The 16,672-nt window shown below is 39.8% G+C and overlaps 1 protein-coding gene across 8 annotated transcripts in view; it reads right to left on the bottom strand.

Moving 5' to 3' along the window:
* The window catches only part of camk2d2 (calcium/calmodulin-dependent protein kinase (CaM kinase) II delta 2), a 33,174-nt gene that overhangs the window by 9,138 nt on the left and 7,364 nt on the right, over positions 1-16,672 (bottom strand). For all 8 annotated transcript variants that reach the window (XM_026359733.2, XM_026359734.2, XM_026359736.2 and 5 more), the window contains exons 3-10: positions 5,606-5,665; positions 4,330-4,384; positions 3,418-3,483; positions 2,664-2,736; positions 1,097-1,199; positions 833-916; positions 470-564; positions 190-312 (exon numbers count right to left, since the gene is read on the bottom strand). In XM_026359733.2, the coding sequence (XP_026215518.1) occupies positions 190-312; positions 470-564; positions 833-916; positions 1,097-1,199; positions 2,664-2,736; positions 3,418-3,483; positions 4,330-4,384; positions 5,606-5,665 (659 nt within the window). The remainder of the gene's footprint in view (positions 1-189; positions 313-469; positions 565-832; positions 917-1,096; positions 1,200-2,663; positions 2,737-3,417; positions 3,484-4,329; positions 4,385-5,605; positions 5,666-16,672) is intronic.

Genomic DNA, 16,672 nt, shown 5'->3' with positions numbered 1-16,672 from the left:
ATCATCTGTGTGTGAGTCTTTGGGCCTGTGTTCAGATCTGTGTTGGTACTGTTTGTTTTTACATTATACTGTTTGTGTGTGTGTGTGTGTGTGTGTGTGTGTGTGTGTGTGTGTGTGTGTGTGTGTGTGTGTGTGTGTGTGTGTGTGTGTGTGTGTGTGTGTGTGTGTATATGTGTGTGTGTCACATACACAGATCCAGGGGTGTTTAAGGGCCTCTGCAGCAGTGATGCGTTTGCTGGGATTGATGGTCAGCATCTTGTTGATCAGATCTTTGGCCTCTGGAGTTACAGTGTCCCACTCTGGGGACGGGAACTGTCAAAAACGGTCAAAATTAAAATGCTCATAAGGCCCAAAGCAATTACAGACAAGCAATTTAGCATCAGCTGATTGTAACATTCTTCTTGTATGAAAAGACAAAACTTTATTTTAATAACAGTCCTTGAATATATGTGTGTATGCGCATCCTTACATCATAGGCCCCAGCCTTGATTTGTTGGTATAGGCGATGCTGATCCTCATCCCAGAAAGGAGGGTAGCCCACCAGCAGGATATACAAAATCACACCTGGAAGAATGTCGAAATGAGCATGTAAAGAAATAATACAACAACACTCTGCACTACTTTAGTACATACAGTACATTTTTCACCTGCAAAATAAAATGTACTTATTTCACACACACAATACATTTGAAACAACATAACACCACTGTGGGTGAAGAACACTTTCTTTTACACAAGTGGTATAAGCAAGGTCATACAAGTGATAGTTTGAGGTTTTAGCTCCAGCATCAAATTTAGTGGAACAATTTAAGAAAATTTAAATTGTATTTACCACAGGCCCACATGTCCACTGGTTTCCCATATGGATCTTTCCTCAGGACTTCAGGAGACAAGTAACCAGGGGTGCCAGCAAAACCTGGAGGAGTGACATGGACACATGGAGGAGATGTGGAATGGTAGGTGGGAATGGGTAAGTCAGTGAATGTGCCGTTTGTCAGTTAAATACTGTAAATGAGTGACTGATTGACTGATTAGTAGTTGGCTTGATTGGTTGACCAACCGATTCAGCTTGAAAAATCTATGGATGAATACTCACCAAACCATGCCTGCTGGTCCCCCTGCACCTCGATAGCCAGCCCAAAGTCAGCCAACTTGACCGCCGCCCCCTTCAGCTTACTGGCCAATAGAAGGTTCTCAGGCTGGGGGGGGCGGAGTCAAACAGGTTAGAGGTGAGAGGTCACACGCTCTGGGAATAAGCCACCCACTGACACAGATCTAAAATCAGATTAGCCAAACCAAATCCTAATCCAAACCATTAGGGGTCTACGGTGCTAAACTGCTCTTAAATCAGTGCCTGAGGCAACTTCTCTGCCACACAAATGACAGTGAAACAGAAATGTGCACAGGACCAAATCTGTGTGTGACCTTAGACTTTTTCCATGCTGGAGATGTGAACTTTCTCCCTTTAAATCTCATGAACTGTGGGAGAGTGAATTGGCAGGCAGACAAGATTGCGCTTGTCCACAGCAGCACAAATTCACGAGTCCATGAATCCATGAGTGGGAACAAAGTGCACACTGCAGAGAAAAAGACAAGGAGGAGGTGTGGAGTAACAGAGGACGTGGGTGTAAAGACATGTAACTCAGCCCACATATGGGTAACGACAAACACGCACACCACACACTAACACAGTTTAGCACAATCAGAAATGGATGCAAGCCCCCAGCAAATACATGTGAATACTCTGTCAAACACAAACACACACGGACACAGGTGCAGAAAGGTCTTTGCTAACCTAAGGCCAGTTAGACAGTGTGCTCTAATGAATAATACATTTCCTAACATTTAGAGACTCTAAACATAGACAGCCTGTGAGCAGCCAGTTTATTGCAGACATATGACTCAACACGACAGAGACACTAACTGACAACTACATAATGATTTACATAATGATGAATAAATCCTTGCGATTAAAAAAGCATTTCAAAACTTTAAATCACTTCCGCAAAAGACATCTTCCCTAATAAAGTCGACGCATTGGAAATGTCATAAACCACTGTGGTTGCTCAGATGTTTTTTGTTTTTTTTTACATGAGAACAATCAATCTGATCATATTTCTCTAAGACAGCTCTCTTGCATTGTTGCAATAATGCAGACTGCAAATGAAATATTCATGACCTTGGAAAATCTTTTACCTTATAACACAGTTTTTACACAATTATGTAAATGGTTATCGTTCCTGAGGTGGGCATATGCTGTCTGCAGCACAATGGTAGCATTAAAAGAGGAACCTTATTCTTTTAACTAAAAGAACACAGCAGCTCATCCATGCTCTTATGTAGTAAAAGCTGTAGGACAGCTCCTTAGATATCCGCCCTGTGATGCAGACATTTTATGGTAAAATCAGCTTTATTAACTGCCTAAAGCTTAAAGGATACTGTGAGAACCAAAATCAAAAAAATCTCTATATTGCTATGATATTTCTCTCTCACACGAAAAAAAATTTCGGTTTCAGTTTTATTTCATCAAACAATTTATAAAAGAAGCAAAATAGTAAGGAAAGGTAAGTGACGAGGGGTCACAGGATCTTTCCAAATGGTGCCATCTGTTGTACAAGGTCAAGACTGAGCAGGCCTGCAACCGTGGCTACGGTCATACAAACCTTCAGATCCCTGTGGACGATCCCATTAACATGGCAGTGATGGACGCTCTCCAGGATCTGCTGTATGCAGTGGCTGCAGGAAAGTAATGAGTGACGGCAAGATTGAGGTGGAACAAACAGAAGGTGAGACAGAAAGTCAAGGAAGAAGGGCAGAGGAAAAGAGAAGAAGGGGGAGATTAAGCAAAGAGGAAATAACCTCATATTATTTGTGCATAACAAGCTCCTCTGAGTAGACATTTTATATGTGATTTCATTTTTATACATGCAAAGTGTGTGACCAGTAAACACACATACACACATACACAAACACTATCTCCCCCTCTCTCTCTTTGTCCTTAGGGACAAAATATTTCCATATAAAGCTGTGAATGTGAGTTAGGCTGTGTATGATTAATACCAGGGGCTATATGTCATTAATCACCTTTATAAATAACTCTTATGAGATGCCTAAGAGACAAGGCAGCTGTACCACACCTCTGAGAGTCCATATATACACACCGGTATAGGAACTCGTTGTTCTTTACAGTAACAGACAGAGATGCATAATGGTTACTATGCTCAGCAGTGTGTAAGTGTGTGTGTGTGTGTGTTCGTGTGTGCATGTCTTTATTTTCTTGTGTGGACAAATTTTGTTTTAACACCATTATTGTGAGGACTCTTTATCGGGTCCTCACCAGTTCTATATGTGTTTTGGTTAGGGTTAAGATAAACTTTAGGGTTAGTCGTTTCGTTGTGAGGGTTGTGTGTGTGTTACCTGGCATCAGCCTCGCTGTAGTACTCCCTGGCTACGATGTCCTCAAACAGCTCTCCTCCTGTGACCCTACAGGGAGACAGAGACTATATTATGGTGCATTTCTGTCTTTAACTCTCCTCAATCATACACACATTAGCCATGTTTCTGCATCCTTATACAATGTATACTTAACAATAAAAAATAGCTGCAGCCACTACGGTGTTATGTGCGTAAGGATGCACGAGAATATGCAGGATAATGTGAGTGTGTTTAGAAATATCTTTGTTTGAGTTGTGTGCATGTATGTGTGAATGCAGATCCTAATAAGGTTTGTATGGCCATAGATCTGTCTAAATGATAATTTATAAATCACTGCATTAAATGGTAGCAGTTCACAGATGAGCTTAAACATAGATTAGTTAAAAAGATTAAATATTTATACCGTATAGCTACTTGGACAAATCTAATGGCAAAACATTAGCTGACTAATATTTGACTATTAGAAAATCAATAATTGTCATTAATGACATTAGCACAATTAGACCTCTCTGACTCCAAACTGCATAAATCCCACTAGATTACTTCTGTAGGTCGAATAAAATAAAACAAAGTAATACCTGCATTTAAAAAACTGTCAGTTAAGGTAAAATATTGCTTGGTCCATTAATTTTAACGGCCGCCTTGTGATGCTGCAGTAACATCTTGTTGACATGGTTGCTTTTTATTAAATGGCTCCACAGTTTCCTAGCAACCAATTTACACAGTCTTTACTAGCTAAGGCATTATTTGTGTGTTATGGTTAATCCTGCTAAAGTAAAACTTCCAGAACCCAGAAAGGACAAAAAAGTAGTGATGAGGGTAGGTAAGTACCTACCTTATTTACTGTAGGTAATAAGGTAGGTACGTAAAGTAAATCAAGAGTCTGCTACTCACAGATCAAACACAAGATAGTGGAAACCCTCTTCTGATATGCTGTCATGGAGTCGTACTGTAGAGGATATTTGTCAAAAAGGCAAACACACACAGAGCACACAAAAGACAAAAGAGAAATCATTACTCAGTAAAGAATAAATACTTATTATTTACATTTCTCTTTGTTCTGCTGTGCATCAAAATTTGGTTATTTATTGTGTATCAGGGGTAAAATTCAAACAGCAGTGTGGGGCACTAAATGCTGTAAATCAAGTAGTAAAATGAGTCTGCCATGCACAACATATCCTACCACCGATTATTATCCTAATTATTGGATGCATTCAGAAAAGTGTCTTTGCGCAGTTGTCATCAACAATAACTGTGATTAGATTTATCGTTTGAGAACAAAGTGAGGCTCAAACGTTTCCTATAACCAGATTCATATTATACTGTATATCATACCGCCTACTGCTGACTATAGATAAAAGGCCTCAGCCATAGGATGTAAGTGAGGTTTAGATGAAATTAGTTATTGTATTCATTTAACAAAACACAATGGAAATCCCAGTCGTCACATCCTCTTGTGACAGTTAGAAATTATATGTGCACTGTGACACTGACATGTGAACAGGCATCTGGGAGCTCAGTTTGGATTAGAGAACAAAGAGCTATTAAAATGCATCCCACATGTGACTAAATATGATCAGACATGTTAATACTGATTATTAAAATGTGCTTAAAGGATTGGATTTTAAGTCCATTACTCATAGGTTGTCTTGAATAAATTAAAATGTTGAAATATTTCACATGACAAAAGAAACGTTCTGACTTGGCTCCACTATTTATTCCTATTCAAACTTTGTAAGAGCGCACTTTCTCTTGGAAAACTGCTTGGTTTCACAGCTGTGATGCAGAACTAATTTGGCCAATCTGACATAATAACACTACGGAAATGAACAGATGAGTTTGAAAAGAACAAAGTGTGTAATGAGGAAGAAATAGTGTAGAGGGTCAGTGTTGTAGAGGAAGAGTGTAGGGCTCCCATGGTTTTCTGATGACTCAGCTGGGAAAGCACAAAGATATATCATCATTAGATACCTGTGTATACACACACACACACACACACACACACATTCCCTCTCGCTCGCTCACAAATATGTCTGGAAGATGAATAGCCAATAGCAGGAATCACCAGAGACCTGAACAAAATATGTGGACTTTCGTTTGAATAGGGGCGCGTTCTGTGTCTGTGTGCGTGCGTGCGTGTGTATTTTGAGATCGAGGACTTGCAGCTCACCGATGTTGGGGTGCTTCAGTAAACGGCAAATCCTCGCCTCTCTCTCCAGCTTTTGATGATCTAAAAGAAAAACAAAGGAGACACAAACACAGAGAGAAACACAGAGACGGGTTATTTTTATTGTTCGTCATTATTCCCCTGCTGTGATTGGCTTTCGAAATCATCTAACACGAAGTTAGTTCTGACTCAGTGGAGGACACAGCAGAGCATTCGGACATCATTGTCAACATCTGCGTCTCCCTGTACTTGACACTGACGCTACTGTATGCGCGTGTGTTGTGTCTGTCTGTGTCAGTGTGTTGGCTTTGTGTCAGCCCTGCTCTTTTCCTTATCAGAAGTGAAATGCTTGACAAAAATAATGTGACCTGATATGTGCTTGGTTATGTGCCACAAACAGGCAGGCAACAGTGAACAACAAACACAGAGAGCAGTCACAATGGTTCATTATGACCTTCAATGTCCTGCCCCATGGGAGCTCTTGCAATGTGCTTGCAGGTTCCTTTGCTGCCCCGAGGGCAGAATAAATTGACACGATTGAAAATGAAATTTAATTTAGCATATCAAAAAGCTGAATGTAAGAATGAAGAACACGTCTCTGCTCACTACTATGAACATATTGCCTCACTGGCCTCTTTATTAGGCACACCTGTACAATCCAATACAGCCGCTGCTCTACTTTTTTTCTACTTATTATAATCAAAATACACCCCGAGAGATTAGAAGTGATAATATTTGCTTAAAATAACATACTGTATATCCTTATTATAAGTAAAATCATTAAAAAATGAATTGTGTGCACTAAAAACAACACTGTTTTCAGGGAGATACACATAGAACAGGTACTGAGGTTACTGCGCTTCTGCAATGTGACCACAAATAGCCTGGTCACACGGCAGCTCAGAGAGCATCTCGCATCGCTCCTCTGTGAGACCAGACAGATTTTATGTGACTCTTTGAACAAGAAGTGGCACTCGAATGTCCCTGACAGAAACTAAAGTCCAGTGACTCTGATTCAAAACAACTGAGTCAGAGCAGCAGTCCTTATAATGAGTGATGCAGTACGGTGTTGAGGCGACCCATTTCGGCGTTGCCTCAGGACACAGAGAGCAAAAAAAAAAAAAGAGAGAGAGAGAGCTAGAGAAAGTGAGTGAGAGAAAGAAGAGCAGTGGGTCCTACTTTTTTCCAAATAAAATAGGACGCCTATTTTTCACTCTCATCTCTGTCTCCTTCCTCTGCTCTTCTTGATGCTATGGTAACGGTGGACTTAGTGCAGCTCAGAAATCAACAAAGAACGCCAAGCAGCATGTCCCCATTATAGGTACAGGTTTGTTTGTGTTGCTGCAGTGCACCTATAGGAAGCAATAGGCAGATCAGCAGCCAAACTTAGGGTTCAAATAACTTTGAATCAAATGGAGCTTGGCGTGCTCTCAAATGCTCGGTAGAAATCCCAGTACAGTATGTTCACTGTGATTGAAGGACTGTTCGTGCACACCAGAGGGTGGGGTTTCAGTCACAGTGAGAGAGATGAAGCCAGGATAAAATCCCAACAGTAAAATGCAAAACAAATACAGTGTGAGCTGTGGCCGCACTACAGTTAAAGCTAAAAATACAGGAGGCTGGATTTAAAATCCGCATTTGTATAGTTAGTTATGAGCACAAGAGGAGAAAGGAGGTGGCATGCCCAGTCCTTAAACCAGGTGGATGTGTGCTGTGTCACTTCTATCTATAATACTAATGCAAGTATGAAACGCATTCAATATAAAGAGCAACTAACTTTGCTAAATATAATTTCTGTACATATCAAAATAAAATGTAAGCAATCACTCAATCATCTATAAAGTTACTGTCTCATTAAGATCAACAGTAATTCCAACACTTTTTCAGGCCCTGATATGCTGTACAATGACACCGCTGCTATAAATTATAAAATTATCCACATAAGTTGGAGAGCAAACAAACCCCAATGCAGCTATTTTGACTGATCCCAAGTCCGGCACAATGCCTGTGAGAACACGCCAATTTAAATTTTATTTGATGTATAATGCCAGCTTTGGAGACAAGCACAGCAGCAGAGGGCCAAACAGGCATCCTGACAGGCAGAGCCAGAAACAAGGGCAGCTCATCCATTATTTCATGATTAGCAGGACCCTCTGAGCAAGGTCACTAATCTCTCCATCTCTGCCTCAGTCTTAACATGTTAGAGTGACACATAATCCCTCTGCTTGTCTCGCAGTCTGACACAGAAACTGTGTTGTTCCTTTGTTAATGTTAATGTTCACTTTATTAACTCCAAGTTAAGTTGCATTCTGCACTGATGCCACAGTGGCTCTGTTGTGTGTAAAGGCGAGGCTTTTGAATGATCACACACATTTTTACATTTAGCTTTGTTTACAGCACGCATTCACAGTGGCACATTCCAAAGATTCTCAATAGGGTTGAAGTCTGGACTCTGTGGTGGCCAAGCCATGTGTAAAAATGATGTGTCATGTTCCCTGAACCACTCTTTCCCAATTTGAGCCCTATAATTCCTGGCATTGTCATCTTAGAATATACCCGTGTCATCAGGGAAGAAAAAAGGCATTGACGGGAAAACCTGGTCATTCATTTGTCATTCATTTCAGGTAATCAGCTGACCTCATTCTTTGGGCACATAATGTTGGTGGAACTAGACCAGACCAACTGCAGCAATCCCAGATCATAGCACTGCCCCCACAGGCTTGTATAGTAGACACTGGGCATGATGAGTGCATCACTTCATCCGCCTCTCTTCTTATTCTGATTTGCCCATCACTCTGGAACAGGGTAAATCTGGACTCGTCAGACCCCATCACCTTCTTCCATTGGACAGTTCTTAACCCAGTTTTAGCAGTTCCATCAATTTTCTTAGATGTTTTCTTCGGTTGATTCATGCCAATAATTTGACCCTTTCTGGAATAGATTACCAACTTTTCCTTCAGACCTGGTTGTTTAAGAAATGAGAAGCTACTAACTGCATCAGTTAGGGTTAAATAACTTGTTGGCAGCTTAAGCCCAGATTTCAAATACTGGACATCCTCATCTCAGGAGTAAACCACCATGAAAAGAAAGGTCTACCAGTGCGACTCACTTAGCCTCAGTTTACATTTACGTTGCCAATTGGTCAAAATGTGGTCCACTTGAAACCATTTACATGGTTTTATTCCAACATAAATATTTCTTTTGGACTGTGTAGTGTAGTGAATCACATATATAGTAAGAGGTTTATTGCTTAGGGAACATTAAAGTAGCTAAAGTCCAGACATGTCATAAAAATTATTTTACAATTAGTCATGTGGCAGATGGAAAGTAGTAACTTGTCCGCACCTTATCACAAGCTTTTATGAAAACCATTAAGAACCTTTTGATGCCAATAAACTTTTATCACTTACTGTCTGTCAGTCACAGACAATTCCTTGTTTTTTTTGTTTTACTGTACCTAACTGTAAATGACTCATCCGTAGCTTTTCTCCATCACTTTCCACCTCCATTTCCTCCATTTTTATTTCACTCTCTCTTTCCCTCCTCCACAGGTAGTCCACCTCCCAGCCGGCTGGACATCTGTTGTCTAGCAACTCCTGCACCAATCAGAGCGTCAGGCTTCTCCTCTCCTCTGCAGTGGAACCAGCCTTGCATGCAAATGGTTGACATCGAGAGTTCACACACAACTATCAAACTCTACAGAACTGCAGACAAGAAAGAATAAATAACTAATTCTCTAGGAGCATCATACATCATCACCATCGAGCCATAAGCTAATAACACACAGGGCACACAGAGGACATGCAAATAACAAAGCAGGAAAGGCACATTAATAGATCCTGCACAGCAACTGTTAAAATTTAATGAGTAAAAAGTACAACTAAGCCAGCTAACTACATGTCATCACTGTAGTAGAGACTTCCCGCCAACCAGAACATAATATCACAGACCCCAGACTCAACAAAGAAAACAGTTGACAAGATTTCTGCAGCATTTATTAGTGTTTTAATGCTTTTTGGTTCAGGTCTTATCAGGTTGAAAAAATATTGCTTCACAGCGAAAGCGGTGCCGTGTTCGTCCCGGTCCTTTCTACAGGGAGTTGTGTATGTTTGGCTGAATAAGCTTCTTTAACTTTTTTAATGGCCAACTTTGAAATCTGCCGCACACTTAAAAAGTCTCAGGCCAAGCGGGATGAGCTGTTGTTATGACTGCCTGACAAAATGCTTAAGTTCTTTTACATACTTTGATGTATATGTGTGTGTAAACAGACACTAGCTGGATGCATTTTGCTAACGTGTTTAAAACTAACAACAGCATTTTTACACAAAGTGAATCAAAGTGACTGTGCAGACAAATATGAAGCTCAGTCAGCTGTTGGCATTCATAACAGTCTGGACCTTTGTGTTATTCTATCTGGAACTGGATGATGATGTGAGTAAAACTATGTCAGTCAGCCACTTATTAAAGTGGTTCCTCATAAAAAAAAGTAGTCATTTCCTTTCATTTTTGAAAGATGTTAAATGTGTTCGAAGATGACATTTGATCTGCCCTTTTTATTTATTTTAATTGCTTGGGGAGTCGCTCGCTTGCACTTTAATGCCAAAAAAATATTTATTTGTGATTCTATCAAACTATCTGAGAGATCTGCTGACATATCTTACTTTCACAAAGATAAAAGAAGTGAAATAAATAAACAGTGAAGTAACCACAACTGCTAATTTTGTTTGTTTATTGTAGTCAGAAATATATCTTAAGCTTGTACGTGGTTTCTATATAACAGATGAAGCAAAGGTGAACATGCATCTCTCATTTCAACCTATTTAAATGTGCAATTGACAGAGAAGTGAAGGGATGCTGGTTCCCTGTCTTTGACCTCCTGTCACATCATAACCCACCTTGTCTAAAACAATCTATTTGTTGGCATCAGTATTCCAACTATGTAGCCTTTGACCCGCAGATCATTTTAAGACAGTCCAGAGTGTACTCATCCTCTCTTAACAAATATTAAAATAAATAAATGGTTTAAGATATTTTGCAGAATACTGAGCCATGACAACATCCCTTTCCATGGAAAAGTGTCCCGGCAGACATAAAAGTGAATTCTAAAGAAGCCATGTCATGAATTGCCAGAAAAATAAATCTGTTTATTATAAAATGTAACACATTATCTTTTGCTTGATATCCTTTTTGAGCAACGCAGTGTTGCTGTTGCAAAAAAGATTTTTCTTGTCAACATGTTTTGTTGGCTCTAAATGGTTTGTAGGTGTTTACTCGCCTGTCTCTATATGTCAGCCCTGTGATAGACTGACGACCTGTCCACGGTGTACCCTGTCTCCTGCCTAATGGTTGTTGTGATTGGCTCCAGGAAAAGTGGTTAGGACTTAACTTAACTTTTCTTGTTAGAAATAAAAGATGCTGACCCGGCATATGATATCTAGAACCAGTTCTCAGAAAAATCTTGTCTTCTGTTCTGTGTAATTAAGTCAGAAAATGTATTATGATCACAAGTTCAACTGAACTTACTATGACTATATGGACACAATGTAGACCTGCAGGGAAGTTGAAGACGTAGACGTACATGTCAAAATGGAAAGCAACAGTCGAAACCAAATTCTGAAAAGAAAAAGTTAACCACTACTAAATGCAAACTGTGTCGCAGAGGTTTGGGAAAGAAAGGAGGAAATACCTCAGACAGGCATCCAAATCTGTACAAATAATTCAAGTTAAGACTTTCAGTTCCGAAATGTGATGACAACATCCCATGAAATGTTTGTGAAATGCGATGCAGCTGCTGCAGCAATGCTCCACACACAGCGCCCACGAAGGCTTGTTTAGGTTAATGTCAAACTAATAACATAAAGTGAGTGCTTCTCGTAACATGACTGGGTTACTGGCATCGCCGTTCAGCTGTATGTGGGGTGTGCAGCAGCCTGTGCGGTCTCCTGATTCTTTTGTTGTGGTATCAGGCTTACATCTCTGCTATTTACTGTTTGCATTCTTTTTTTTATATTTCATGCATATTTTTTTGTATATTTCATGCAGCTGTTATTACTGTAGTATTAATGCTATTCCACCATAAAATGATTGATTGTCTTTTACTTTGTTTTATATAACAGTAATGCCATTATTTTAGCTTAAGGCTCCATCCCTTTGTTGCAGCTGGAATGTAAATGAATCCATACAGAATAATAATAATAATAAAATAATAACAGATTGTGGAGCCAGTGGTGTTGGTACCAACTACCACATTTCCGGTCTTATGACTGAAAGCACACATCTGGTTCTTTTCTTTGACTTCAATCATTTCTCCATCCTGGCTTTTCCTGGCCACAGCTTAACTAAAGGATTTACTTAGATTTAGCTAGTACAGCAGTTGATAACATGTTGTATCTGCCGTGTTTTTTTTGTTTTTTTCTATGCACATAAAGTCAGGAAGTCTTTGCAAGCTGAGAAGAAAAACATTCCAGGATCACTGACCGGTTTGCTTACACTTCAGTGCCGACAAATGATCCTGCACAAAAACACTGCAACCCTTTGTCATCACAAGAAAAATTCCCAAATTTCTAAAGCTGCTTTCACTTTCCTGCTTATTTTTTCTTTCAGGTTTTGATGTGTTGGGTCTAAACTATACTAAAATTAGGGACAGACAGAGAAGACAATGGACAGGCGAACATGAAAAGTAATATGCATAGAAGCCAGACACACGTAATAGAAATAGAGACAGAACTAACAAAATAAATATCAAAGAAAGACTGTCAAATACATAAAAAAGGCTAGAAAGATTCTTTCCCTTCTATGTATCATCACTGTGATCCACCAAGCTATGGTGGTCTGATCTGATTTCTGTCCTCTTTTGTCAATCAGGCCCACATCATTTTGCCAAGCCCTAATTTCACTGAAACCTAAAACACACTCACATATGCACTAAGAAAATAAGAAAATGGTTTTGGTCATGTGCTGATATCAACTGTTCCTGATTCTATTTCTGATAAGTCTAATGATACACAATAAAATATATACTCTATTAAATGTCTGTTGATTTTAAAGGATTAGACATTACTCTAATTTGCCTTTAAACCATTAGTTTTTAATTATAAGGGGCGTTATAGTCAAAACATTTTTAACAAATCATTGCAAAAGTTACACCTTTGGATCACTGTAGCTTAGAAAACATCCCATGGGAACTTCTGATGAGCATAACTCAATTACTCCATTTCAACAATCGATAATTTAATCGATAATGAAATAAGCCTTAGTTGAAGGAAACATGATACTGGAAGTTGTGCTCAAAATTAATTAAGACTTTTAATTAAAAAGATGTAGTAGAGTGAATGAAGACTTAGTCCTTTGTGGCCACTGGCTAAGTAGTTCTCCACTCGTTTCCACTCTACCCCCCACAGAACCCAGCGGTCTAATGAAACCATCCTGGACATGGAGACACCGTCACCCTCCGATGGTTTCCAATAGAAGAAGAATTAGAAGGCTGAAAACTCTTTTGCTTCCTCCTCCTAGAAGAAACAAAGCTGCCTGGTATCAGAGATAAAACTGCCCGCAGAGTCTTGCTGGAAGTCTCATAATGCACTGTAATGTCTGCTTTTATCTTTTCTAATGTAACGCAGACAGACATTAGACAAATATGTAAAAGTAGTCTAATCTAAAGGTGATGGTCTAGACGTGCTGACAAGGGACAAAAATGGACCTGACCTGATTAATAATCATATACTCTATATATAATCTATTAAATGTCTCTTCATTTTAAAAGACATTACTCTGTGATTCGTCTGTAATCATGAGAACAAAGAAATAGTGATTTAAATGTAGCAGTGAAGCCCTACTCGGCAAGGGATTCTTTATAGTATCTACAGTACGTCCCCGAGGCAGCAGACACAGTACAGTATGTGGTGTAGCCGCAGACCACCGACAGCACCAAAGTACCTGAACAATGCAACAGTACAAGCAAATCTTCCTACGAATATCACATCTGCTATTTAAACAGCATTGCTAAAAATACTTCTGTAGTTTAAAAAAACATTGAAAATTACCACATAGCTCCTCGTTACCAAAAGAGTTGCATAGCAACCAGAAACTCTTTATCTGTAAGGAAGGTAAATGCATTGCTTAAAAAAAGAATATGTAACTATATGTATGTGTAATGTTTTTTATTTATAGTCTGCATATAAATGTGAAACAAAACTCAAAATCAAATCAGTATTCCTCTTAATACGTAAAAGAAAAATACTACCTTGTCCAGATCCACTGGAATTGATTTATTCCTACATTTACCTGCAATGCCTTCCAACAAGCCTTGAGAGATGGTGCCTGAACTTTTCATGCAGCGTTTTTTTTACATTCTGTAAAACAACAGTACTAATGTAATATAAGCAGTATCTTGTGGCTGTGACAGAGGAGATGCCAGATACATATAATTTTGTGGATTGGTCCTGATGCTTAGGCTGCTGTGCCAATGCAGAGGCTCTGGAAGTAGACGCAGCTTAAAGAAAAAGTGTTTATTTTAACAGCCATTATGCTGTGAGGAAACACTTATTTTGATGATTCAGATTGAACCAGCGAGAAATTCTAGCTTATTATTTTCATGCAGTCAGCTGCTCTAGGTGACAAGACAAAAAAGTGGGAATCAGAATCTGTATTCGGAATCTCTCACTTAAACCTTTGAGCGCATCATATCATTATTTCAGGACTGTGAAGTGGCCTGTCACAAACTGACGGGATAGGCCACAAGCTAATGAGAGCTTAAGCAGTTGCACAGCAGACGTGTTAATTTCAGGAGATTTCAGTCACTTCAAATAGCCCCTATCTGTGAAAGGAGTTTGCTCTGTTGTCATGGTGATAATTCACTTATCAACATGGGTCCTAAACACTTGACAGTTTAGCAAAATCTGTCTGCCAGTGAAGATATATCTGCTGATATTATTTGAGCACCTTTTCCAACAAGACATCACTCAAAGCTCACTTTCAAACTGAGTTTCTGATGGACTGATTTGAAAAGAAGGAAGTCTGGTTTCAAGCTACCAAGTCAAACAGCAACTACATAATTCATCGGGTCCCTTTACAGAAGCTACAGTGTGGCTTGGAGTGGAGGTTTTTATGAATGCATCACATTCATAAACACACAAATACCTATGCATACATGTTGGATGCTCAGTAGCATGCGTATGCGAGTGCACTGGCAGTCTGGACAGGTGAGCATCAACTAAAACCAAACGCCCACCTCTTTTCAAAAGATTGAAGATTTTTTAAATACCCGTATGTACACGTCTTTCTGTGGTTGGATGGACAAATTGAAAAGCTTGAGCAAAGATTAGAAGTAGGTGTAGGCAGGGCCAGGGTTGGGATTAGGCATTTAGTTGAGATGGTTAAGGGTAGGGTAATGCTTTGTATATAGAAGACTAACATATAGCAAGACAAACATATGTGTGCGCGGGTGATAGAGACAGCGAGAGCAAGAGAATGACCAACATTTATTTTTAGCCTTTAAGTACCCAGTGAGTCATGTGATCCCCCATCTTCCCACTGATCCATCCTTCCTTTCCTTCCATCCTATTTCTCTGTCTCTATCCCCATCTTTCTGTCTCCCACAATCACATCCTCTCTACCTCCTCACCCCTTCCTTTCACTTCAAAGTGAAGTGAAACAGAGTCACTTTGACACCGGAGGAACACAGAATGGAGACGGTGAGGGAAGGAAGGGAAAGCAGGAGAGAAGACGGATCTTTATCTTGCGTAATGAGGAGAAACTACAGCGGGGGTATGATGTGTAAAAAGAAAACATGCAAACAGACATGCATATATCTACATATATATTCACTGTATACACCACCAAGGCAGATATCCTACACCTCAGAAATAGGTATCATCTCTGTAACCATGACATCTCAATATAAAAAACGATTAACACAGAATCTGTCCACTCAGAGGAGTCAACAGTTACGAATGGAGTGGAACAACGTCAACTGTTATTGCAATTATTGCAACGCATTCGACAATTCCAATCAAATTGTTAAGACAAGCTGGACAGGTCGTACAGCCAGGGACTATATTGCACAGAAAGACTGTGCACGTACAGACAAACATATGAGGGATTACAGACACAAATATCAGCATGTGAGGACTTCTATACAGACCCAGCACATAACAAGCAAATACAAAGTGACAAAATAGAGCAGACAAGAGTCAGAGTGACAGGATACTGACGCATGCATGACGAAAGAGAATAAGTATTCAACTCCTGTAAGGGCTACAAAATGCACAAATACCCACATGTAAAGTGATGTCTTCCCTCTGATAATGTGTGTCTCTCTCTCTGCCTTCTATCATTTTCCACACTCTCTCCACTGCTTCCTCTCATTCACTGACTCATCTGCTGGTCTTAATGAAATGCTGCATAATCAGGATTTCAAGACTGTGTCTGGTGCGATAGGCCCTCCACATGTGTGCATGCATAACCAGGAACAACACAAACACATTACCACGATCTCAAGCCACAAATCCCACCCTAAACCCCTTCCAATTATATATACTCACACACACGCATGCACTTGCATAAGCAAACATACACATGCGTAGTGGTGAAGTGGTGGGTCATGATCCTTCCAAAGAGAAGGGAATCTAGGGCTTATCACAGAAAGAGGGTAATCTGACATATCTAACATGCCAGCATGTCCGGTATGTAAACTTCTATATGCACAAACACAGACACACAGAGGAAAGAGAGAGAGTGTGTATGCGTGGTGTGTGTGTGTGTGTGTGTGTGTGTGTGTGTGTGTGTGTGTGTGTCTGTATCAGAAGCCCATGCACGCATGTGTGGTGCGATAACCCTTTGCAGTATTTTTGGAAAATCTATCTCAGCATGCAAGTGGCGAGACCCTGATCCATCTGCTGAGGTGTCCATTACCAACAATGCACTCAGCAAGCAGGAGGGCAAATGTAGGCAGAGGAGAGACAGATAGACGGAAAGAGCAATGGATTGGTGAGGTAAGAGAGAGAAATGGAAAAAGAAAAAAGGGGGGGTAAGAATTATTACAATACCTTGTAGTTCACCAAAAAGCGACAG

Source organism: Anabas testudineus, chromosome 1, assembly GCF_900324465.2.
Source record: "Anabas testudineus chromosome 1, fAnaTes1.2, whole genome shotgun sequence".
NCBI lineage: Eukaryota > Metazoa > Chordata > Actinopteri > Anabantiformes > Anabantidae > Anabas > Anabas testudineus.
Note: the sequence above shows the minus strand (reverse complement) of the source record. Positions and strands in the feature narration are given on the sequence as shown.